Genomic DNA, 27,357 nt, shown 5'->3' on the forward strand with positions numbered 1-27,357 from the left:
TGAATCTGAGTAGGCACTTGCCTATAGAGAGTAGAGAGAGAGTGAGTGCGAGAGAGAGTAGTGAGAGAGTGCACGCTAGAGCCCTAGAGAGATAATGTGAGGTATATAGTGCCGGAGAGCGACATTGGCTAGAGAGAGTATAGAGAGAGGGAAAGAGGTATTAACGTGTGAACGTCTTGTCCTAGAGAGAGAGAGAGCGCGCGAGAAAACCAGTGAACGTCTTGTCCTAGAGAGAGAATGCTAGAGAGAGTGTGTCTGCGCTAGAGAGAGAGTGTCTGCGCTAGAGAGAGCGTTTGAGTGTCCTCGTGTCCTAGAGAGAGAGAGAGCGCGAGAGAACCAGTGAACGTCGTGTCCTAGAGAGAGAGCGAGGGAGAGAGAGAATGCGCGTTAGTGTGTGGGAGTGCGAGTACGTGTTAGGGGGAGAGAGAAACTGCCTGCCAAGGTTCTACCGTAAAGCCGAAGGCGAGAAAACATGAGTTTTCCTCCAGAGTCATCAAGCAGCCCTGCCATGGCTATGGCTGCCGACAGTAGTAGTGTCGTTGCTACCACCACTGCTTCTACTTCTACCGCATCAGAGGTCTTGCTGGAGAGGATCGCAGAGCTTGAAGCCAACCATGCTCACCTGCAGTCCGAGATGTCAAGACTTGTCATGGATATCCGCAGCCCCCCAGCCGAGCGTCGAAATTGGTCTCGATCATCCTCGCAGGAGAGAGCACGCTCCCTCTCCCCGAAGCTCTTCCGCAGAAAGTCTTCATCCTCTTCTACCTCGCCTTCCTCTGCTGTAGAAACCCTTGCCAGGCCCTTCCAACGCTTCTCCTTGGCAGGGCTTCGCTCCCGAAACACAGATACAGCCATGGATGCTTCTTCTTCTTCTACAGCTTCTCCTTCCATGGCCATGGCTGTCTCATCTTCAACATTTTTGCCCATGGCGACCTTAACTTTAACAGGTTCGCCTTCCATGGCCATGGCGGCCTCATCCTCGTCTTCAACAGTTTCGCCTTCCTCGACCATGGAGGCCGCCTCGTTCGCATCTTCAACAGTTTCGTCTTCCGTGGTTGTGGCGTCTTCAAGAGCAGTTTCTCCCCCTGCTACTGCGACGAGCAATAGCCCTCGCCGAGGACAGACATTTCACCTCGGACCGGATCCGCAGCGCTCCTTCCGCACAGAGAATCGCACCACGTTCTCGCCTTCAACGCTCTCGTATTCATCCCTCTCTCCTGTTGCAAACAACGCCCCTGCACCTCAGGCAGTGGAACATGACGGACCCCATCCCCAGCTTGCAGATAAGCTGTATGTGAACATCTTGCAGTCCATTGGACAGGCCGTTTACATGTTTCGGCCTTCAGGAGAGGTGACCTACTGGTACATCATTCTTTTCTTTGCAATTTGGTTGAATTACCTATCGTAGCTCATTAGTAAGAAAAAATACTACAAGAATTGTGTTGGATATCCTTGAAATATTAAGTTGATCATAACTGTGAGCTTTGAGATCTTACTTATAGGCTATAGCACAGCATTTGCCAGTGTCGTGTCACAAAAATTGCGTGTTTGGGTGACCCTTTTATGATAAGGAAATGGTCATAGCTTAGAGCAATGGAACCCTGCGTAGAGAACAGCATTGCTTTCTGTGAAAATCAACCGAACTGTAATGGGTCTTGTCACTTTACTCATGCCCTTGGCTTGCCATTTTCTGCAAGTTTTGCACGTTAAAGGCCATTATCAGGTCACAACTTGGTTTCCGACTGGCCCTACCATGGAGCAAACAAGCAAATCCCCGTGTCCTGCCTATCACATTGAGAAGATCTGCTCGTGTCCTACTGTTTCCTTGCACACATTTCAAAGCTCATCCGTTCACAGCAGTCAATATTTCTGCAGTTCTTTTGGCATGCCCGTGCTTTCAAGGATGCCATGCCATGTTCTCCACTTTCTGATGGCCTTGACATTACAGACACATCTAAGGACGGATCAACACATGGAACAGAACTTGTGGCTCATTCTGTTTGACTTAGTTCCCTTGTGAGATTTCTTAGTGGTTGCAAAGACATGCATACATGTTACCCATATTTAGTTGAGTTTTATCAAACTTTATGTGCAGGAATCAGACTGCAGAAGTGCTGTTTGGGTATTCAGAAGCAGAAGCTCTAGGGCGCAATATAGTTGAATTTCTAGTTGATGAAAGGGCACACGATGTAGCAGCCAAAGTTTTAGAACACTTAAGTATGGGACAAAGCTGGGCTGGTCAAATTCCATTAAAGAAGAAGTCTGGAGAAGTGTTTACAGCCATGGTTACAGATTCACCGTTCTACAATGATGATGGTAGCCTTTTAGGGATAGTTGAAGTTTCATTCGATTCACGCTCTTTTTTCCAGCAGCCGTCTTCATCTATTGAAGAAGATGCTGTATATGAAGGCGGAACTCATGGTGCAAGCAATCCACAACCAAAGCTTCTTCCATTTGCAACGGCTATCACGAACCTGGTATATTTGTAAAGAACGTAAAGTCTTTTAGGCATGTCCAGAGTAACTTTATTTGCTAATGTTTGTGGGTGTATTTTGTTTGTTAATGTTTGTGCTTGTATCTAGGCATCAAAGGTCTCATCCAAAGTTTCTTCCAAGGTCTCCTGGAGGCGGATGGAAAACAGTTCTGTGGAGTCTGAAGGTGGAAGTGGAGGCAGCCAGTGCTCAGATACTGGAAATGTTGACATGAATCCAGAGGATCAGAAGTTTATTGGGGAGGTCACCTCGAGTGAAAGCAGCACCCCAACGTCTCTTTTCAAAAGCATCCCACCTTCTTCAATATTGGCTTTTAAGGGTAGTCATTCACCAGACTCACAAAATGAATATGGAGAAGAAGGTGGTGGGAAGAAACCTGGAGTATTTAAGTCCCTGGGCTCAAAAGCAGAATCGTGGATGACAGGGCTATCCCATACTAACCTTTTACCTGTTAAAAAAAAAGACGATAAGTATGATAGTGAAGCTGAACATGAAGATGACAGTGTAAGCAAAAAAGCTGGAGGATTAAAAGCCCTTGGTTTGAAGGCAGAGGCATGGATTGCCAAAAAAGGGGTACCATGGTTGCGGAATTCATCAGACCAGGAAACTGGAGAGCAGAAAGGTCGGGCATGGCCATGGAAAAGTAATGACCATGACCATGACAGCACTGAACACATCGAGCATGATGAAGACAGGTCAAACAAAATGGAGCAATCAGAAATTGATGGAACACTTGATCTTAGTAGATTGAATGTAAACGATGCTCCTGGCTCATGGAACTGGACCCACACATGTACCACGAGTAGCAACAGCAGCACAGGCAGTACAACTAGCAGTTTGCTACAGAGAAATGAGATTGAATTTGACACCTTTGATTGTGAAATTGTGTGGGAAGAACTAACACTTGGGGAGCAGATTGGACAAGGTTTTTTTTTCAATTGTGTTTTGCTTTCAGGGTTTATTGGTACAATTCACGTAAACAAATTCAATGCCCAGATTAGGTTCTTTTTTGCTAAGAACTTGAAGCAGATCAGCCCACCACGTTAACATTGATTCTTCGGCTTGCTGTCTTCTGCAGGTTCTTGTGGGACTGTGTATCATGGTCTATGGTATGGTTCGGTATGCCACTGGAAAACCTCCCTCTTGTATAGATCTTTTGACCTTGACTGTGCCTTTTTTTTTTTTGACCCTTTTAAAGTGACTGTAATTTTTTCCCTTTTTCTGACAGGACGTAGCCATAAAAGTGTTTACAGAACAGGAATATTCACCAGAGCTTCTTCATGACTTCAGAAAGGAGGTAAAACTAAATATTACAGGAATAATTTCTCTGTCGTATTAGTATAAGTGTTAAGCCTGTTGCCTTGACCACCTCTTTTTTTGTTTGGAAGAAAAGGTGGCTCTTATGAAAAGAATCAGGCATCCAAATATAGTCCTTTTTATGGGAGCCGTGACCTCACCAGCTCATCTCTCAATTGTAACAGAATTTTTACCACGGTTGTACTCTGACTTCAATTCTCTAGGCTTGCAACATTTTAGACTTGTTAAAAAAGTCCTTCTAACTAACCTTTGGAAAACAGGGGCAGTTTGTTTCGTCTACTCCACAGAAACACGCAAGGAATGGATTGGAAACGCCGATCACGCATGGCATTGGACATTGTAGGCTGCCTTGAGCTTGCCTGTAGATTCTTTGTTTGTTTGTGTTTGTCAATATGAGAAAATTTGTTTATCTTGCATTACAAGGCTACTGCAGCGAGTACGTGGATTTAAGATGCCTAGAGCTAACATGGAACTATTCTGAACTTTGTAAGGATCAATAGTCTAGGAGACTTTCCATTAGTCTCTGCGAGACTCATGGCTCTTGTTCATTTCAGGCCCGTGGAATGAACTACCTTCACCACTGCAATCCACCCATTGTGCATCGCGACTTGAAATCGTCGAATCTTCTTGTTGACAAGAACTGGACTGTCAAGGTGTTACACGTGTGGATAAATTTTGAAAGTGTTAATAATTATATCTTTTACCTCGGGGTTCTATTGAAGTTGTAATGGTTGGTTGCTGAGTGTGATCCAGGTCGCAGACTTTGGCCTTTCACGCATAAAGCATGCAACCTTTTTGACAACTAAGTCAGGAAGGGGCACAGTAAGCACTGTCTGTCTTTTCAATATGCCATTATCTGTAGTTATAAGAGTTCATAGCTATTCATGGGGGAGGGGGGGGGGGGGGGGGGGGGGGGGGAGGAATGCTAAGATTCTTCTGTTTTTTAATATTCATAGCTATAGTTATAAGAGTTCAGAGCTATTCATGGGGGGAGGAATGCTAAGGTTTTTCTGTTTTTTAATATTGCAGCCACAGTGGATGGCTCCAGAAGTTCTGCAGAATGAGCCCTCTGATGAAAAGTAAATCAATTATGAAAAAAACCTCTGTTTTGTTTGAAGTGTTTACCTTTTTTGAGATTTCTCCAAAGTGAACATGTAAACTAATTAATCATGGCATGCTGCAGAGCGGATGTGTATAGTTTTGGTATTATTATGTGGGAGCTAGCGACGGAGCAGGTTCCTTGGGATGGTCTCAATGCAATGCAGGTATGATTCGAGTATGCTTGTATCTGTATGCGATCACACTTTCTTCAATATCTAGGTATTAAGAACAGTCAACCTAGTAACATCTTTTTTGTTGAGTAAAAAGTACATGTTAAGTAGACAAACGGACATGCCAGTGTGCAACATAGCAAGGGAGAGCAAAAGAGTACTTATTACTTAATACCTATTACCCAGGGCCAAAAAAGGACTATGTCAATCTTGGAAATAAGCAAGCAAGCATCATAAAAACTATGGGAATTGATGTTATGAAGGTGACCTTTCGTGTAGCCTGCAGGGAAAGCTTGAAGCCTTGAAGTGCATGGCATCATACCTCAAACTAGTTTACTTTTGTGTCAAGGAGAGCAAGAAGGTTTGAGTGATGTCCTTGTATAACTAGGAATTTGTGTGATTTTGACCTGTAGCCATTTGAAGACCTAGGTTTAGACATGTCAGAACTTTTGTGCTTAGGGTCTCCACGGTTCAGGCTTAAGTATAGTAGGAATGCTCTTATTTTACGGAGCTTGGCATAGGCATGGAAGATTTAGGGCATGGTTCTTGAAATCTACTATAAATTTGCCGTCTTGGGCTTTCTAAGAATGAAATACCATTACTGAACATGACGGTATTGTGATCTAGTTTACAGGACAGGATGAAGGCAGTTTGTTTTTTAATCTATAAATTGACGATGTGTGCTGCAAAGATTTCTTTAGAAAAGAAAATTAATTACCAGCACAAGGTAGTGAATCTTCTTGTGGTCTCTCTTTGGAAAGAGTACCAATTATACAGAACCCCTTAGGTAAGCAAAAGATTGCCTGCAAGCAATGCTCAGATGTATCTTTAAAGCTAGGTCATGAAAATGGAAGTTAGTGTGAGACCTTCATGCTCAGACCTTAACACCCACCTCAAATCGAAACAATACCCTTTTACAAATCATGTTTTGGTCAAATCAGCCCAGTGAAGCTAGTGTGGAAAGTGGGCTTGCATTCTTCTTGTATATGCCAAACTCCTTTCCTCTACTTGCTCTTGTGATCTCAGATTTTATTATCATCTCCGCTGTGTATTTTGACATGGTATCAGAGCCCTAGGCTCTTGAAAGATCTTGGGAGTTTTCTGAGCAAGAGGGGGATTGTTACGTTGCTGATTGGTGGACTGTTAGGGACTGTTCGGGAAGAGAAGTAGCAAGAGGAAGGCGGGCTAAGCTGCCGGACAGCCACTTGCAAGTTTAAAGTTTCTTTTTTCCCACCCACCCACCCTTTTCAGTTACATCCCCGCGATGGCAGATTTGTTAGAGATGGTTGAGAAGCATGTGAAGATCCCAACTCTCCCCACGTTCCCAGTGGACCGTCAGTTGGACGGGAACAATTATGGCATCTGGAAGGTGATGATGGAGTCTGTGCTGGAGTTATATGACCTTGCTGATTTCATTGTTATCGGGGTTCCATGGTCGGAAGCAGAGGAAGGGGAGTTACTGTCAATGAAGAAGGACCGCGAGACACAGGCACAGATGTGGGATCATGTCAGCGCCAGGGTCCGGTCATTTATCTTCCTCAACTGCACACCACAAGTAATCAATCACGTCAAGCATATGACGCTGGCCAGAGGCATATGGCAGCACTTGGCTTCTCTTTATAACACGGTATCGGCCATGAAGAGGATTTCCTTGGAAGTACAGATGTGGGTTATGAACCCTGCAAAGTCGTCGACGATGCGGGAGCACATTAACAAGCTGCAGGCCCTTCAGCAGGAAGTCCTCCAGGCTGGGAAGGAGATATCATCAGAAGATATGGCCATTACTTTGCTGTCCCACTTGCTTGCTCAGTATTCCGCTTTCTACTCCTCTTTGATTACTAGTGGCAAGCCCAGCACCATTACCTGGGAGGAGCTTGTGCCTATGGTCCTAGACCAGGAGGAACGTTTCACGAACCCTCCTCACAGCGGAGGTTCGGAGGCCTTAACTGGCCAATGGCCGAAAGGCCGAAACAACAACAAGGGCAAAGGAAAGGCTTCACCGGAGAAGTCTTCTGAGAAGAAGCCTGAAACAGAACGAGAGAAACTGAAGGCCGAGCGGTCCTGCAACGATTGTGGCAAGAAAGGCCACTACTGGAGGAAGTGTCCTAAGCGGACTGGGAAGAGTGCTGATTCTTCAGCCTCAGTTGCAAAGACTTTGTGCACTTAGAGATGATGGACTCCGATGCTTCATCGTCTTCGAGCGAGGAGGCAGTTGGCTTCACCGCAAAGGAAACCTGGGAATGGATTCTTGGCAGTGGTGCTTCTAGGCACATGACTCCGTCCCGTGACTTCTTTCTGGATCTGAAACGACAGTCAGGTCACATTTTCATTGGTGACAACTCCACCATTCCGATTCACAGTGAGGGCCGGATGGAGATTATTCCGGACGCCAAGGGGGGCAAGCATGCCTCCTGTGTTCTTTATGTCCCTGCTCTTGGTTTTCATCTTCTGTCAGTGCATGAAGTATGCAAGACTGGCTTTTGGGTGGAATTTGAGGAGCATTCAGTTGCTCTACGGGACCGTGAGACTGGCTTTTGGGTGGAATTTGGCTTTTGGGTGGAATTTGAGGAGCATTCAGTTGCTCTACCGGACCGTGAGACTGGCCAGGTTATTTGGGAAGGCGGTGTGGAGAATGGTATCTACAAGCTCTCTGCACTCTAATTATTGACAGGTTCTTAGGTCGGAGATTTGTGGCACTTTCGTTTTGGCCACTTAAATGTGGATGCATTGCGGCAAGCTTTCCGGGACCAGATGGTGGTTGGCTTGCCAGATGTTGGCACTAGGCAAGGATGTTGCAGTTCTTGCATACGTGTGGTAAGCAGCACAGGGATTCCTTTCCGAAGCAGGCTTCCAGGCGGGCTTTAAAACCATTGGAGTTGATTCACACTGACTTGTGTGGACCTCAGCAGATACCATAAGTGGGAGGATCTCTCTATTTTATGCTGCTTGTTGATGACTGTACCAGATTCACGTGGGTCTACTTTCTTTCACAGAAGGACCAAGCTTTCGCACGGTTCAAGGATTGGCACGTGATGGTGAAAAAAGAGTCTGGATTGCAGGTAAAGACTCTCAGGGCTGACAAAGGGGGTGAATTCTCCTCGAATGTATTTCTCAGATTTTGTGCAGATCATGGCATCAAGAGGGAACTGGCCAATACAGGATCGCCTTTAGAGAATGGAGTTGTAGAACGCAAAAACAGGAATGTGGTGGAGATGGTGAGGACCATGCTGGAGCATCGTGATCTTCCTCGTCCACTTTGGGGAGAGGCTGTGGCAATGGCTGTCCATACCCTCAACCGGTCTCCAACGACTTCAGTACCTAATATGACTCCGTTTGAGGCATACTTTGGCAGGAAACCTTATGTCTCGCACTTCCGTGTTTTTGGGAGTGATGCGTATGTACATATTCCGGGGGAAGTTTGACTCCAAATCTCGCAAGCTTATATTTGTGGGGTATAATTCTCTTTCCAAGGGATACAGATTGTATGATCGAGATAGGAATGAGATGGTTGTCAGCTGGGATGTGGTCTTTGATGAGCATGTTCCAGTATCCATTGTCGAGGAGCTGCCACTTCTTGGAGATCCAAAAGAGTCTGCTGATGATTCCCAGACTATTGTTCCAGTTGATCCACCTTGGTCAGTACAGGAGGTTGAGCCCGCAGCTGGAGTAGAGCCCCCGCAACAGCAGGAGGCTCCACGATCTATTCGAGCACCCAGGTGGTTGTTGGACACCCTTCGGGAGTCAGGTGTCACGGAGTTACCCTCCGAGTGGACCACAGAGGACGGCCCTCGAAGATCGCAGAGAGTCTGCGACATAAGCAATACAACGGAGATTCTCCAGGTAAACTATGCTTTGATGTCTCCTATTATGCGGGACAAGGAGCCCACTTCTGTGAAGGAAGCCCTTTCACAGGATACTTGGAGGAAAGCCATGCAGGTGGAACTTGATGCCATCGAGAAGAATAAAACATGGGAGTTGGTACCGAGGCCGTCGAAACGGTCAGTCATTGGTGTCAAATGGGTCTTTAAGACCAAATATGCGTCAGATGGGTCGGTGGACAAACACAAAGCCAGACTTGTGGCTAAAGGGTATGCTCAGCGGCCAGGCATCGACTACGAGGATACCTTTGCACTGACAGCACGGATGACCACGATTCGGACCGTTCTTGCCCTTGCTTCTTCTCAGAGGTGGCCAGTGTATCAAATGGATGTGAAATCTGCGTTCCTTAATGGTGACCTGCAGGAGGAGGTGTATGTTGAGCAACCTCCAGGCTTTGTTGTTCCAGGATCAGAAGGGATGGTTTACAGGTTACGTAAGGCCTTGTATGGTCTTAAGCAGGCTCCCAGAGCTTGGAATCAGAAGATTGATTCCTTCTTTGTTCGGACTGGTTTTTAGAGATCGGTTGCAGATCCCAACCTGTATCTCTTTCGGGAACGCGGCATGGGTATGATTATCATCCTTTATGTGGATGATCTCATTCTCATTGGCGGTCATGTGGAGCACATTGGCGTGATGAAGGCTGCCTTGTCAAAGGAGTTTGAGATGACCGACCTACACTTCTTTTTGGGATTGGAGATCTGGCAGACCCAGAAGGGGTTTTTTGTCTCTCAGCAGTGGTATGTTCATGAGTTGCTTGAAGCCTTTGGGATGGAGAACTGCAAGCCTATTACTTCGCCGATGGACCCGAACACAAAGTTAACTGTTAATGATCCTTGTGAGCCAGTTGATGCCTCGCAGTATCGAAAGTTGGTTGGTTCCTTGACCTGGTTGCTGAACACCAGATTGGACCTGAGCTTCTCCGTGGGGCTGTTGAGCTCTTTTATGTAGACGCCATTGAAGTCTCATTGGGACGTAGGATTGCGGATCTTGTGGTATCTGCAGAGTACGAAGGATCTAGGACTCTTTTACACAGGAGGGGATGGAGTCAGACTCCAAGGTTGGAGTGACTCAGATCGGGGAGGAGATCAAGACACGAGGAGATCCACTTCAGGTTACAGTTTTAACCTCGGCTTAGGAGCAGTTTCTTGGAGCAGTAAGAGGCAGCCAACTATTGCCCTATCTTCGACAGAGGCAGAGTATCGGGCTGCTTGCGAGGTTGTGTGGTTGCGGAGGCTGCTAGACGAGATTGGGTTTCCACAGAAGGAGCCCACAGTCATCCAGTGTGATAACCAGAGTTGTATAGCTATTGCTCGGAACCCGGTCTTCCATGCTCGGACCAAGCACATAGAAATATAGTATCACTTTGTACGTGAGAAGATCTTGGCTGGTGACATCTTGCTACTTTATTGTTCGATGGAGGACAATGCGGCGGACCTCTTCACGAAGTCTCTACCTCAGGCTACGCTCAGGCGGCACTCCAGCTCCCTAGGGTTGATTTCACAGCCAGGAGCTGAGAGGGGGTGTTAGAAGTCATCTCCTGTCTTTATCAGACACCAGGGCCTCTGTTGTGTGTGTGCCCGCCCTTTGTAGGTGTTTTTATCATTTTTCCTCACTCCCCGTATTTTTTCCCCATTTTCCCCTATTTTTCCGGGGTGTGGGAGGCAGTGTAGGACCTGTCAGCTGTACCAGATGCTGGCCGACTGGTCACAGGCAGTCCCAGTTGCTCTCTGCTGCTGGCCGACTGCAAACGTGTGAGGGCCGACTATGATATGCTGGCCGACTGATGTTTTTCTGGTCGTGGGCATTTTTCATGTCCAGTCGGCTGTCCTTCTACTGGCCGACTGCACTCATGGGGCCATATAAAATGGCCCCATGGCCCCCCACATATTGTACCTTGTTTTCATTGCGGGATCTTGTGTATAGAGAAGAGTTACACGCCTATCTCTCTCCTTCTCTTGTGCTGTCTATTTTCTGCACTCTACTTGCTCTTGTGATTTCAGATTTTGTTATCATCTCCGTTGCGTATTTTGACATCTCCTTCATGATGCTACAAGAGAGGTTCAAGCCTTTTTATACTTGAAAAGGGCTCTGCTTTTTGCCAAAAGCTTGGCCATGCTTTTGCTTCGCCTTTCTATGCTTTACTTTTTCCTTTTTGCCTTTGCTTTTACTCTTTGTACTTTTACTTTTGGTGCTTTGCTTTTCTGGCTTTAAGGCCTTTATTTTTGGCCTTAGAGCTGCTTTTTGAAAAAGCGTCTTTTAGCTTTTGGGTTCGGCTCAGTCTCCTCTTTCCAATGGTGCCCCTGGCTCGTGGTCAACCTTGTTTGACTTTTTGCTTTTCCTTGCTTTTTGACCAAGAATGGTACTTTTTCTTAATCAAACCTTATGGACCTTGTCCCCAAGTCTTCTTCCACCTGTCTGGTGTTCGGGCATGGGTTTCATCATGTGAAATAGAACTAGGAGGGCCAAACAATTACAACATCAGCCTTACATCAGGCTTATATCGGCGCTTACATCAGGTTTACTTCTGCATTGTTATCTGCGTCTTACATCAGCATAGATCAACGCCTACATCAGCACTTCATCTACGTTTTACATCAGCAGACATCAGCGTTTTCATTAGGGCTTATATCAACGTTTATATCAGCCTTACTTCGGCGCATACATCAGGGCTCACATCAGTGTATCTTCTGTGTTTTCCACAGCCCATGGGATAGCAACCCCCTCTGCTATACATAGAGCATATCAGCATTTTTGCCTCAGCTCTCACCATCGGGACAACAACCCACTCTCTGCTACATCGGGACGGCAGCCCACTCTCTGCTTCAGGTATGCAGCACCCATGTCACCAGAGCTTGCACCACTCGGGAAGACAGCCCTGTCTACTTTAGGTACGTAGCACCTGTGTCACCAGAGCTTGCACCACTCGGGACGGCAGCCCTCTCTGCTTCAAGTACGCAGCACTCGTGTCAGCCCTCTCTGCTTCAGGTACGCAGCACCCGTGTCACCAGAGCTTGCACCACTCGGGACGACAACCCTCTCTGCACCTCACCACTTCAGGTATGCAACACCCTTGTCATCAAAGCCTGCACCCTTCATGTCTTGCAGCACCCTTGTCATCAGAGTTTGCTCCACCACCACCGTCACTCGGGACGGCAACCCTCTCTGCTCTTTATCGACCACCTCAGGTACAGCAGCACCCTTGTCATCAGAGCCTGCATCACCTCATCTTCTATTGCCACTATCACCTCGGAGTGCCTCTGCTTTCATCGACGCGAGCCTTCGACACCAACCACCACTCGGAGTGCTTTGCCTCACATCGATGCGAGCCTTCGTCGCCGACCGTGCTTCAGCTCCGACATCATCTTTGCTTCTGCATTGGTCTTTCTACTCAGAGTCACCTCACACCTGAGGGCTCTTGTACATATTTGCACTCACCCTTATATATATATTCACTCACATATTTCATGCTGTGTGGTTTTGCTCTGATCTCTCGTACATCTGGTCCTTTCGTCCTTTTGCCCTCACATGGTATCAGAGCTATCGTGAGCAAAGGGATTAAAGACCTCGAGAGCACACAACATGTTTTGTCTACCCGCACTCCTGAAGGACCGACTCTTCTCCAAACTCTGACCTGGACCACATTGGGAATGGGACTTCTTACTTAGTGGAGAGTCCTGGTCAAGATCTTGCTTTGGGAGACGATCAACCATGTACATCCACTCATCCTCCGAGCTCTCCACCTTTGCCATCACGATCTACCTCTCTGACTTTATCAGATTTTACTTCCAGAGGGAGATACATTCCTTGTGCCATTGTCTGTGTGGGACCTTGGCATCCATCATCTTCTCTCATGGTCCCCTTTTTGGTCTGAGAGGGGGTGTGAAGAAAACAATATTTTTCCTAGCCCTAAAAAGGGGATTTTCTGGGTATTTTATATTTTATTTGGGGTTTTTTGTCGTGGCTGCTGGCCTACACCTTTAGGGTGACCAACCAGCAGCCCCCCCTCCTTGCCTATCTGCATTTTTGCCTCAGCTCTCACCATCGGGACGGCAGCCCACTCTCTGCTACATCAGGACGGCAACCCACTCTTTGCTTCAGGTACGCAGCACCCGTGTCACTAGAGGTTGCACCACTCGGGACGGCAGCCCTCTTTGCTTCAGGTACGTAGCACCTGTGTCACCAGAGCTTGCACCACTCAGGACGGCAGCCCTCTCTGCTTCAGGTACGCAGCACCCGTGTCACCAAAGCTTGCACCACTCGGGACAGCAGCCCTCTCTGCTTAAGGTACACAGTACTTGTGTCACCGGAGCTTGCACCACTCGGGACGGCAGCCCTCACTGCTCCTCACCACTTCAGGTACGCAACACCCTTGTCATTAGAGCCTGCACCCTTCAGGTCTTGCAGCACCCTTGTCATCAGAACTTGCTCCACCACCACCATCACGTGGGACAGCAACCCTCTCTGCTCTTCATCGACCACCTCAAGTACAGGAGCACCTTTGTCATTAGAGCTCGCATCACCTCATCTTCTGTTGCCACTATCACCTCGGAGTGCCTTTGCTTCCACCGACACGAGCCTTCAACACCGACCACCACTCGGAGTGCTTTGCCACACATCGACGCAAGCCTTCGTCACCGACCGTGCTTTAGCTCCGACATCATCTCTGCTTCTGCACTGGTCTTTCTACTCAGAGTCACCTCACACCAGAGGGCTCTTGTACATATTTGCACTCACCCTTATATATATATATATATATATATATATATATATATATATATATATATATATATATATATATATATATATATATATATATATATATATATATATATATATATATATATATATATATATATATATATATATATATATATATATATATATATATATATATATATATTTCACTCACATATTTCATGCTGTGGTTTTGCTCTGATCTCTCGTACATCTGGTCCTTTCGTCCTTTTGCCCTCACAGTCGGTCCATGCCAGATCTTGTCGGCCAGCAGCCAATGCACAATTATTGTCAATATTGTAGCATTAAATGCTGCATAATATTCTAATGCTGCTTTTCACACCTGGCCGACTTGAACTGAGTGGATTAGGATGATGGCCGACTGCAATGCTGTAGCATTAGATGCTAGCCGATTGCAGTTCCATAGCTTTTAATGCTGGCCGATTGCATGAAGAGAACCTATAAGCTGCCGACTGGCTGCCCTAGCGCCCTTATGGCCTAAATGCTGTCATGTATGGGCTGGCCATGCCATGGGCTGGTCCATAGGCTTGTCTATATGCAACTAATGTAGACCTGCTGCTATGGCTTGACTTCTAGATGCACTAACTGTTGAATTCTCCAAGTGGGTAAGAGGACTGACACATGCAGACTCTCTATGGCTATGGAGACTTACCTACATGGCTCGTGCCTGACATGTCCCGGAGTGGGGCTCACAATGGGGCCATGGCATATGGCAAAATATTCCTAAAAAGGTAAATTCTACTGATGAATAATGCATTGATATAGAGCCAGTGTGTCACATAGGACTCCAGTGCAAGGTGCATGTGACAGCCAATGCAAGGACTGTGTTGTCAATGCAAATGTCTTGGAGGCTGATTATTTTGACCCTTTGTAGGCCCACTTGGTGCCAATGACCTTGTGTGTTTGAGCTATGATTATCAACAAATAAGACTAGTAGGCCTGTCCTAGCAATGTCACAGACCTTGATTTATGGAGCACCTTTCTAGGGACCAGATCTATCAGACTAGGATTGACAGTGTGTGGAGAGGCCCCAGGTCACGATGTTCTCTTGCATGATTCGCAGCAAACCATCGGTCCCACATGCAATCATTCAGGCAGAGTTCGCTGCAGCCCTGATGGTGGTAGACACTTTTTTAGACAGTCACCTACCTCCACCACATTAGCACGATGAGAGCCCCCGCAGATATTCGAGGCTTGCCCTGGAGTCCTCATGACAGCTCGCACTTGAGGATGACACTGGAGCATGGTATGCATGAGTTTCCACCTGGTTCTCAGGACATGGGCTTGAGATGGACCACCTCCCACCTCTTGAGTACAGCCTGGACTCCCTTTTCTCCAGCTTTCATGAGGACGTCAACCGGACTATCTAGTTGGACCTCCTTAGCCTCCACATGGATTGCACTTTTGGACCGTTTTGGTTCTCCCACGGAAGATGCACTTCTACAGAGATCATTTCCTGAGGCTTACAGAGGATGGCTTCATCCAGCAGCCAGGCTACTTGGGTATTCCCGTGGAACTGTAACTCGCGGCGGTGAGTGCCCGGGGGACTAGGGCCTTTGACACACTTGTTGATACCATCAAAGCATATTAAAACATTTAAACATGGCCACAACCTTAACACATATCCATCATCACTTTGCATAAAACATAAAAGCTGGACAAAACATCCACAAATGCTGAAAATGGATCTTGCACATGTGACACCACATAGAGGCCGGAATGGGCCGACCCCCCCTTGGAGTATTTTATTACCCAAGGAGAATAATATCATGTACAAGCTTTGAGGGCTTTACTCTCCCCACAGGAGATGCCAGATTATCCATATACAAATGCCATAACACAGCCCAACACAAGGCAACTGAGCCGGAACATAGGCTGTAGAAATGCCGAGCCAACAACATAATCCATATACCTCCGTGTGGGTATTGATTCTTTCCCAAAAACCACGGGTCTTCATGCAATAGAGCTGGTACAGCAAGTACAACTCTATTCAGCCGGTACAGTAGGTACAATGGTTGGTACAGCCAGTATAGTGGCTGGTACTATAGGTATGGTGGCTAGTACAGCAGGTACATCAAGTACAAATGTTGGTACAACATGTATAGTGACTAGTACAGTAGGTACAGTGGCTGGTACAGCAAGTACAGAAGCTGATACAACCGGTACAATGGGTGATACAGCAAGTACAACAAGTACAAGGGTTGGTACAGTAGGTACAAAGACTAGTACAACAAGTACAATGGCTAGAAATCATAATAAATGATTAAATACCCTTGCCTTCAGTATTTCTTCGCGATGGAAGCCTCCAAAACAGTCCCCAACAGCTGGTATTCTTCATGGGTAGCCTTCAAGTGAGAGAGAAAGAGAGTAGCCATCATTAGGGCAGCCTGTAAAAACAGGGGTAGAGGCTAGTGTGCAGCAAGAGAGCCTCCATTAATGAAGAGAGAGGGCTCCAATTTATAGATTTTGGCCTCCCATGAGCTAAAATGGCAAGAGAAGGCTACAATGACAAGTAGAGAGCCACACAATAGCTGAAGTGACAAGTGTGAGGCCACTTGTCTCACTTTGATCCATTTTCTAACAAGTGCCAAGCCACTTGTCTCACTTTGGTCCATTTTCTTGCCACATGTCCCAATCTAAAAGATGGGTCCTTCCATAATCTTTACCTCTAAAAATATCCCAACTAGTAGACATTCTGTCATAGGCACTTTGCCAACTCTTGGTATCTACTCAATTCGAGATGTAATGACGCAAACAGAATTTCCATTAGAGTCGGGCCAAAAATAGCAACTCCTAAATTTTAGGAGTGTGGTCCTTTGTATCCTAGGATAATCCCCCATATTGGAAAATGTCCAGGCTGGTGACATCCTCCCCAGCTTCTTAAAAGTTGTTCGCAACTTTAATCTTCAAGCCATATATTCAAGATATAATCATGTCCCATCAAGTGGGCGAGATGAGACAGTCTCAAAAATCCAATATGTCTGAAGAATCCATGTCCCAAAGAAATGGGTGAGACTAAATAAGTCTCCATAATACCAATATCAAAATCATGTCCCAAGATAAATGGGCGAGACAAAAATAGTCCCATAAGTCGAGATATCATAATCCAAGCTCAAAGCACACAAACATGTGCCAATCCACATGACCCTTGGCATACACATAAGTCTCTTGCCAACCAGGTATCATGTCCACTTTACCACTTGCACTCCGTGTTGGTACTATGATCACACACCTTGGATGAGAGGTGGGCTCGAGTAACAAGATAAAACAATCACTCGCAGGCATAAATAGCCTGGTGTTCCATAAGCATTTCTGCTACACATAGTTTATAGGCATTTCAGCCACCAACTCACACTACCCTCTCCAGTGCCCATGTTCCCTTCCATCTGCTCTCTATTGTTCCACCCACACATGGTAGAAACAATCTTCAAGACAGCACGTAGGACAAGAGAACACTACACAGGGTATGTTGTGCTTGTCACTACCCTTTGAAGTGCCCATGTTCCCTTCCATCTGCTCTCTATTGTTCCACCCACACATGGTAGAAACAATCTTCAAGAGAGCACGTAGGACAAGAGAACACTACACAGGGTATGTGAACCATGAGTTTCATAAGTCCAATGCATCCCAAATAAAGGGAGCCAAAAAGAATAATCCATCCCAGTAAAAGGGAATCATAAACATAATCCATAAACCTGAGGATGGATCCAAATCCCTAGAAAAGAACCATACCTCTTACCACATACTCCGTGCTAACCACACACCTTCGAGTAGAGGTGGACTTTATCCATAAAAGCATTATATCCATGAGAGATCCAAATATTTCTTCGCCATAAATTGGGACAGATTCGTCCATAGAAATTGCTTGTTAAGCCTAATATCTATATAAATCTCGTCCAAGAAAGAAATCTCCATAGATATAATCCATGCCAATAAAGGGAGCCATAAACAATGTTTTCCTGAAACTATCTAAAGGCAAACACCACCACCTTTCTCCTTGCATGGCTATACAAGGGTTAGTGAACATCAAAAACACTTCATAGTAAATAGCAAAAGCACCAACTTTGCAAACTCAAAGTATACTTAGCTTTTCTTTGCCAGGTTGATCATGAAGCCAAAAGAAATATCTCGTCACCATATCCTTAAGATATCCTGAGATATATCTCCATATAGCTTGCCTATAAGCTTGATAATATAATCCACAATATCCATATGGAAAGAGTGCTAAATGTGTGCACATAAAGCCAACTCCACACTTCCAAGATAAAATTTTGTGAATTCATAAATCCTTAGATCAACAAGCTGTCTACTGCTCATGCTCTTGCTTCATAAGCTATGAAGCGGCTGGCCATGCTTAACAGCAATGATGGTAAGTGTGGTCCCCACTTGAGATCTTTTCTCTTCCTTATTGATAGAAGGAAGCCTCCGCTTCCAAGAAAGCCTATGCTCTGATACCAATGTAACTCGCGGCGGTGAGTGCCCGGGGGACTAGGGCCTTTGACACACTTGTTGATACCATCAAAGCATATTAAAACATTTAAACATGGCCACAACCTTAATACATATCCATCATCACTTTGCATAAAACATAAAAGCTGGACAAAACATCCACAAATGCTGAAAATGGATTTTGCACATGTGACACCACATAGAGGCTAGAATGGACCGACCCCCCCCTTGGAGTATTTTATTACCCAAGGAGAATAATATCATGTACAAGCTTTGAGGGCCTTACTCTCCCCACGGGAGATGCCGGATTATCCATATACAAATGCCATAACACCCAACACAAGGCAACTGAGCCGGAACATAGGCTGTAGAAATGCCAAGCCAACAACATAATCCATATACCTCCGTGTGGGTACTGATTCCTCCCCAAAAACCACGGGTCTTCATGCAATAGAGCTGGTACAGCAAGTACAACTCTCCATTCAGTCGGTACAGCAGGTACAATGGTTGGTATAGCATGTATAGTGGTTGGTACAGTCGGTACGGTGGCTGGTACAGTCGGTACGATGGTTGGTACAACAGGTACAACAAGTACAAATGTTGGTGCAACATGTACAGCGACTAGTACAGTAGGTACAGTGGCTGGTACAGCAAGTACAGAAGCTGGTACAATCGGTACAATGGGTGGTACAGTAAGTACAACAAGTACAAGGATTGGTACAGCAAGTACAAAGGTTGGTACAAGTACAATGGCTAGAAATCATAATAAATGATTAAATACCCTTGCCTTTAGTATTTCTTCGCAATGGAAGCCTCCCCAACAACCGGTATTCTTCATGGGCAGCCTTCAAGTGAGAGAGAAAGAGAGTAGCAAGAGAGCCTCCATTAATGAAGAGAGAGGGCTCCAATTTATAGATTTTGGCCTCCCATGAGCTAAAATGGCAAGAGAAGGCTACAATGACAAGTGGAGAGCCACACAATAGCTGAAGTGACAAGGGTGAGGCCACTTGTCTCACTTTGATCCATTTTCTAACAAGTGTCAGGCCACTTGTCTCACTTTGGTCCACTTTCTTGCCACATGTCCCAGTCTAAAAGATGGGTCCTTCCATAATCTTTACCTCTAAAAATATCCCAACTAGTAGACATTCTGTCATAGGCACTTTGCTGACTCTTGGTATCTGCTCAATTCCAGATGTAATGACTCGAACAGAATTTCCATCGGAGTCGGGCCAAAAATAGCAACTCTCCTAAACTTTAGGAGTGTGGTCCTTTGTATCCTACGATAATCCCCCATTCCCAAAGCTTGTACTTTCCAAATATTTAGACATCCTGGAGTCCACCAGATCCCTTTCATACTGGAAAGTGTCCAGGCTGGTGATAGGAACATGCCATGTGAATCGTGATTGGTCAGGTATGGGTATCCTTCCACCGCCTATGGGTGGAGATATGGCGAGCAGAGTGCATTTTCAGAGATGGACAGCTCATACGGAGACCTTGGGAGGAGAGAATCCGCAAATTATGCCGTAGAGGTCGAGACATAGGAGCACTATACCTGTCATTGCCCAGTGTACTATGAAATCCCCGGGAGGTACCCACCCACGTATACATACCCTCTGGAGAGAGGGGGGCCAGAATGCGCAGCATCCGCAGCCAAATCTGCTGCGCCTGAGGACAGTCCCATAGGCAATGTCTCTGTGTCTCCATAGGGTGGCCGCATCGGACGCAGGCTGCCGGAAGACCGCTGTAGACAAGCCAGGTGCCAATTGCAGAGCCCCTGTGGGCGACCAGCCACTGGAAAGTTGAGATCCTGCGTGCTTGTCGACTAGCCCATAGCCTGGTCCAAAAATCCTCCAGGGACTCCTGTGAGAGTCCCTGTAGCCGCCAATGCTCCGATGCAGCTGGAGAGACCATCCTCCTCGCCGTCAAAATATGTCGCTCCAACCGAACAGTATACTGGAAAAAGGTGATCTCTGTGGCCTTGGGGGATGCATAAGGATCATGCCACTCGTACTCGCCAGGGTCCCACTGGAGCCAGGCCAAGGGGCGTGCTGCATATTCCCATATGCGCCAATCAGAGTCCACATCTGCAGGGTCTGGGTCAATATGCCACTTCCGAGAAGCGGCGGCCACTACCCGTATCCTCTGAAAAATGCACTCTGCAACCAAAGGCGACTCCACCTCCACTCTCTGAAGTCTGTTCTCATCCTGGATCTCATAGTAGAGGCATCTACAATCCTCAGTGCAAACTCTGACAGCAATCAAGATCTCCAACTGTGTAAAGCTCCCATCCACCGTGGGGCCACTGGCTCGAGAGGTGTGAACCACTCCTCTGTGAGTGCCTCGTGAATGTCATCCCTCATAATCAGCCCCCCTCTGAAGTGACTTAGCCTCTCCACCTGGATCTCCTCTGGGAGGCTGCAGAAGGCCTGCGAGTCTCCAAAACTACGTGCTGGGCCTGCCACCAATGGTCCCCAGGCTAGACGAGGCCGAGAACCCAACATATGACCCTGCTCTGTGCGAACTGCTGGGCTCCAGATGAGCGGTTGTCTGGCCCGCTCCTCATCACAAGGAGGAGGTCTCTGAGAGAGTCCTGGTCTCAGCAACTCCCAAGCTCGCAGGATGCTCAAGGCAAATCTGTCCTCCCATCCTCTACTGAGGCCTGTCCTCCTCATCTCTATGAAGATCCATCGTATCTCTGGTGCCCAAGTGCCCCCTGCTGGGGGAGCCCGAGCTTGCAGCCGCTGCAAAAGAAGCTATTTCCAAGGCTCAGCGCCTGGAAGCAGCCCCCGAACAATAAGCTTCCCCAATAAGGCTCTACTCTGATCAGCTGGATCTATAATGCCCAAGCCCCCCTGGGCCAGCGGAACTGTAATAACTGCCCAAGCGACCTTAGCCCGGGCTGGCTGACCATCCCGCCCAGACCAAAGAAATTTCCTGATCAGCCTCTGTACCTGGCTGATGCAAGAGCTCGAGAAGATCCAGCAAAACGTGATGTACCACATGGTCGCTAAAAGCACCTGATTTGCCACCACCACCCTCCCAGCCAAGGATAGCCGAGCTGTACTCCAATACAAAAGCTTCTTCCGAATGCTCAGAAGAAGCGGGGCAATCTGCTGCTCAGGTGACAAATCTAGTCCAATCTGGCATCCCAAATACCGCACTGCTGTGCCAGGAGGAATCCATCTAAAACCCAGGTCTGGGCTCCATGGCGGAGTGGGAGCGCTACTGATCCAAAAGGCCACTGTCTTGCGCCAATTGATCAATGCTCCCGAAGCTGCACTAAAAACCTGAAGCGACTGCTCTGCCCTTTGAAGATTGGCCTCCTGGCCATGCAAAAATAAACCCGTGTCATCAGCAAACTCAGCATCGAGCAGGTCCTCCCCCCGAGTGGGAGCTGGAGTCCTCTCAAACCAACCTCCTCTGCCGTCAGATACATGCTCATAGCCTCAGCAAAGAAGAGAAAAAGAAACAGGGCGAGAGGACACCCCTGACGGACTGATCTGGTCAACTCAAAACTCGACCCCCGTCCTCCTGCCATCAGCACCTGGCTACGAGCTGTGGAATATAGAGCCGCGACTCCTCAAATCCAAACTGGCTCAAAGCCCAGGCGAAGCATAGTGCCCTCTAAGAAACTCCAATTGACTCGATCGTATGCCTTCTCAAAATCGAGAAGCATCACGACCAGGTCCTCACCGAGAAATCTAGCTCGGGCCGTCGCCTCCCAGAAGGTGAAAATGTTGTCAAGGATACTACGCTCCTTGACGAATCCTGTGTGGGTAGCATGAATCAACTCCCCTAGGAAGGGCTGGATCCTCAAACTCAAGGCCTTTGCTAAGACCTTGTAGACAGTATTGAGGATCGTAATAGGTCTCCAATGCCGAATATCATCTGATACTCCCTCCCCCTTGGGGATAAGAAAGATCAAGCCCTCTGAAAAGCTCTGTGGCATCACCCCAGTGTCCAAAACATATTCAAAGCCCCTGCGGAGGCCTGGCCCCAAAAGGTCCCAATAGCGCATAAAAAAGGCAGGCATCAATCCGTCCTCCCCAGGGCAACTATGGTGCGGAAGAACCCTCCAGACCTCAGTAAGCTCAACCTCTGAAAGAGGCTCACCTAGAACTGTACGCATACGATCTGTGACCCTCCTCTGCACATGGGCCCACACAGTCTGTCTGCAAGCATCCCGAGCCTCAGGGGCTGGCTCCGCTGAAAGCAGGTCTCTATAAAACTCAGTGGCAATGGCTCTGATCTCCCCGAGCTCAATGGCTACCGATCCGTCCTGCCTCCTGAGCTGGCAGACTCCTGCTCGAGCATGGCGAGGTCCAGTGATCTCAAAAAACTCCCCAGTCACTCTATCACCAAGTTGCGTCCACTGAGAGGCCTGGCGACGATAGTAGAACTCATGTCTCTGCTCCTCTGCCTCTCTAACCTCCTGGCGTGCCTGGCTCAGCTGGGACGCCACCCACTCACATGTAGGTTGCTGCTCCTGAAGGCGCTGAAGCGAAGCAAGGCTACGTCTCAACCGACGCTTCCGCTCACGTGTCTCTCCCAACCGTGTCAAGGCTGCAGCATGCAAAAAAGAGCTGAGCTCGATGAGTCCCTGGGCACACTGGCCTGCTGCATCCTGGTCAGAGCTCTGGCTATCATGCCATATCCTCTCAATGTCCTCAGCGAGACTAGGATCTGTAAGTACCCTCTCTGGGATCCTCAACTGCAAGCTGGTCTCCCGTGTCCTCTCCTCAAGTGTCAAAATAACTGGCGCATGGTCTGAAAAAGAGGTGCCAGCGAGAATGCCAACGGAGCCCCCTCGCTCCCCTAACCTGTCGCCCACATAGAAGCGATCAATCCGTGATAGATTAGTCCCTCCCTGCCGGCGATCCGACCGAGAGAAAAAACTAAGACTGTCCTGAGAGCGGAAGAAAGCCTCATGTTGCCATGCATCAGTGATCCTCAGTGTCATGCAAAATCGCTCCCAAGCTGCAAGCTCCGTGCCGTGCACTGTAACATGACTGCCTCCCACCCTATCGGCCGGGTCCTCAAGCATGTTGAAGTCTCCCCCGACACACCAATGTGCGGCCTTTGGCAATGCATTTGTAACCTGGGTCCAGAACTCTGCTCTGGCACTAGCATGGTTGGGCGCATAGACATTGAGCATGCCAAAGAGCTCATCATGCATCCTCAGAATGACATACTGTGCTCTACCAGGCACAATGATCCCGCGATCCACAGTGGCCTGCCGCCATACATCCGCAATGACCACACATACTCCTCCTTGCCCACCCAAGGGGCCAAACCCTGCAGACCAAAAGGTTTCCCATCTACTAGGCATCACCGAACCGTATCTCCGGATCCTACTCTCACCCAAATGGTGCTCCTGCATCATCAAAATATCAATACTGCCCCCAACCAGGCATCTCTGAAGCTCCTGCCTCAAGCAACCACGATAACGTATATAGTGTGCGCCGCCAAGGCCCTGTACATTCCATGAGATGATCCTCATGGATGGCCTGCTGAGGTGGAGGCTGTCTTAGCCGTACAGCGGGCCTTCACAAGCGGCTTGGATGGAGAATAGTCCCCATCCGAGCGGCTGCGAATCTGCCCACCCGGTGTGCTGCAAGAATCTCGGACCAGGCGCGAGTGGCTGTGTCCCATGGCGACTGCCTCGTGCTCAGACAAAGCAACCTCGTGTATGCATACATATCCAGGGTCGCGTGCTAAGTCTGCCACTATGCGAACAGTAAGTGTCGAATCCCGGAGGCATCCACACTCCCAGGATCAAAGAAAAAATGAGCCAACTCCCATAGTCGGCCTATCACGTCTGTCACCTCGAGATCGCTCACATGGTGAGAAAACTCAACTGCCTGAGTCTTCAAAGTGCTAAGAGCGAGATCCATAGTCCACTCCCGGTCGCTAGGGCCACAGAGAGGGAATGAGAAGGCCACCGCTGAATCAAGTGCCTCCTCCCCTCGGGCCCGAGGTATCACTACATGAACTCTGATGGGTGCTGGCTCACGGGGGCTCTCCGCTCCAAAAAGCCGTGTGAAGGAATAATCACCCTCCGAGCGCTGTCTAGTGTCGAGACGACTCAGCCGACTGCGGAAAGAGGATATCCGTGAAGCCCGAATCGGCATGGTAAGTCTCCTCTGCGGTGCTCGAGCAAGGTCGGTGCCTCCTGCTGTTGCGGGGGCTCTACTCCAGCTGCGGACTCAACCTCCTGTATTGACTCAAGTGGATCAACTGGAACAATAGTCTGGGAATCATCATCAGACTCTTCTGGATCTCCAAGAAGTGGCGGCTCCTCGGCAGTGGATACTGGAACATGCTCATCAAAGACCACATCCTGGCTAACAACAATCTCATTCCTATCTCGATCATACAATCTGTATCCCTTGGAAAGAGAATTATACCCCACAAATATAAGCTTGCGGGATTTGGAGTCAAGCTTCCCCCTCTGCTTCTTCGGAATATGTACATACGCATCACTCCCAAAAACACGGAAGTGCGAGACATCAGGTTTCCGGCCAAAGTATGCCTCAAACGGAGTCATATTAGGTACTGAAGGCGTTGGAGACCGGTTGAGGGTATGGACAGCCGTTGCCACAGCCTCTCCCCAAAGTGGACGAGGAAGATCACGATGCTCTAGCATGGTCCTCGCCATCTCGACCACATTTCTGTTTTTGCGTTCTACAACTCCATTCTCTGAAGGCGATCGTGTATTGGCCAGTTTCCTCTTGGTGCCATGATCTGCACAAAATCTGAGAAATACATTCGAGGAGAATTCAGCCCCTTTGTCAGCCTTGAGAGTCTTTACCTGCAATCCAGACTCTTTTTCCACCATCACGTGCCAATCCTTGAACCGTGCAAAAGCTTGGTCCTTATGTGAAAAAAAGTAGACCCACGTGAATTTGGTACAGTCATCAACAAGCAGCATAAAATAGAGAGATCCTCCCACTGATGGTATCTGCTGAGGTCCACACAAGTCAGTGTGAATCAACTCCAATGGTTTTGAAGCCCGCCTGAAACCCTGCTTCGAAAAGGATTCCCTGTGCTGCTTACCACGTATGCAAGAACTGCAACGTCCTTGTCTGGTGCCAACATCTGGCAAGCCAACCACCATCTGGTCTCGGAAAGCTCGCCGTAGTGCATCCACATTTAGGTGGCCAAAACGAAAGTGCCACAGATCTCCGACCTGAGAACCTGTCAGTGAGGAGAGTGCAGAGAGCGTGTAGATACCACTCCACACCGCCTTCCCAAACAACCTGGTGAGTCTCACGATCCCGTAGAGCAACTGAATGCTCCTCAAATTCCACCCGAAAGCCAGTCTTGCATACTTCATGCACTAACAAAAGATGAAAATCAAGAGCAGGGACATAAAGAACACGGGAGGCATGCTTGCCCCCCTTGGCGTCGGGAATAATCTCCATCCAGTCCTCACTGTGAATCGGAATGGTGGAGTTGTCACCAATGAAAATGTGACCTGACTGCCGTTTCAGATCCAGAAAGAAGTCATGGGCTGGAGTCATGTGCCTAGAAGCACCACCGTCAAGAATCCATTCCCGGTTTCCTTTGCGGTGAAGCCAACTGCCTCCTCGCTCGAAGACGATGAAGCATCGGAGTCCATCATCTCTAAGTGCACAAATTCAAGAGTCTTTGCAGCTGAGGCTGAAGAATCAACAACTCTTCCTAGTCCGCTTAGGACACTTCCTCCAGTAGTGGCCTTTCTCGCCACAATCATTGCAGGACCGCTCGGCCTTCAGTTTCTCTCGTTCTGTTTCAGGCTTCTTCTCAGAAGACTTCTCCGGTGAAGCCTCCCTTTGCCCTTGTTGTTATTCCGGCCTTTCGGCCGTTGGCCAGTTAAGGCCTCCGAACCTCCGCTGTGAGGAGGGTTCGTGAATCGTTTCTCCTGGTCCAAGACCATGGGCACAAGCTCCTCCCATGTAATGGTGCTGAGCCTGCCACTAGTAATCGAAGAGGAGTAGAAAGCGAAATACTGAGAAGGCAAGTGGGACAGCAAAGTAATGGCCATATCTTCTGATGATATCTCCTTCCCAGCCTAGAGGACTTCCTGCTGAAGGGCCTGCAGCTTGTTAATATGCTCCCGCATCGTCGACGACTTTGCAGGGTTCATAACCCGCATCTGTACTTCCAAGGAAATCCTCTTCATGGGCGATACCCTGTTATAAAGAGAAGCCAAGTGCTGCCATATGCCTCTGGCCAGCGTCATATGCTTTACGTGATTGATTACTTGCGGTGTGCAGTTGAGGAAGATATACAAAGGGCGGGCACACCCACAATAGAGGCCCTGGTGTCTGGTAAAGACAGGAGATGACTTCTAACAGTACTATCATTGTTTTAATGTTCTTTTCAGCATAAGGTTTTGTGTTGGTGTTTACAGTTTCTGAAATATCCATGTTATTTTTTTGGCTTGCTTAGGTGGTCGGAGCTGTAGGATTCATGAATCAGAGACTGCAGATACCAGAAGGTTTGGATCCTGAGTGGGTTGCCATTATTCAAGAATGTTGGCACAGGTATGCAAATCAGTATGGGAACTTTTTTATTGAGTTTGCAACATAACAGTTCTTTTGTACTGTTGAGGCATGTTGGCGAAGGACAACTACCACTGTGTTTATCTTATTATGTTGTGTTTGTTGTGTGTAGTGATCCCAGGCTTCGTCCAACTTTCCAAGACATCACTGATCAATTAAAAGAGATGCAAAAACATTTTCTAAGCGGACCGTAGCCCGCCGATTCAAGCATATGCATACATTCTAGGAGTCAATTTGTATAATACTTTCCAAAAGCCAGTGCTGCATTTTTCCTAATATGGCTGTTTTTAATTAAAAGAAGACGTGTAGTGAGACTACAGACCATCTTGTAATTTTGATCACAGCTCTTGGACGGATGCGGTCCATTTATAGAGTGCATTTTCAGCTCCTATGTTACCATTATTGTTTGGCTTTTGAAACATGTCAATTTGGATTTAAAGGGTGCTTCCAACAATCACCTTTATATCGTCCATGCACAATCTGTTACCATAAACAGCTTTGACATCTCTCCATTGTAAGCCCTAGAAACATTTGGCATGCTATGAAAATATTCAAACACCTGTTCTAGAAGCAATCATCTTTTTCAGTTTCAAAAGCAATCAGGACATTGCAGGTTTGAAGCTCTTGGGTTTAGCCAACTATTAGAAA

At 47.6% G+C, this 27,357-nt stretch overlaps 1 protein-coding gene across 1 annotated transcript; it reads left to right on the forward strand.

Moving 5' to 3' along the window:
- The first annotated feature begins 190 nt into the window (after positions 1-190).
- LOC147613073 (uncharacterized) lies at positions 191-27,148 on the forward strand. Its single transcript, XM_086782371.1, has 13 exons — positions 191-1,362; positions 2,096-2,477; positions 2,583-3,417; positions 3,571-3,611; positions 3,721-3,789; positions 3,886-3,986; positions 4,070-4,148; positions 4,364-4,462; positions 4,563-4,631; positions 4,839-4,888; positions 4,993-5,074; positions 26,597-26,691; positions 26,822-27,148. Exons 1-13 carry the CDS (start codon positions 473-475, stop codon positions 26,901-26,903), a joined length of 2,874 nt encoding a protein of 957 aa, XP_086638497.1. The 5' UTR covers positions 191-472; the 3' UTR covers positions 26,904-27,148.
- Positions 27,149-27,357: the final 209 nt, after the last annotated feature.

The sequence above is a fragment of the Cibotium barometz genome, chromosome 44 (genome assembly GCF_041138505.1).
Source record: "Cibotium barometz isolate CiBa-2024 chromosome 44, ASM4113850v1, whole genome shotgun sequence".
Taxonomy (NCBI): Eukaryota; Viridiplantae; Streptophyta; class Polypodiopsida; order Cyatheales; family Cibotiaceae; genus Cibotium; species Cibotium barometz.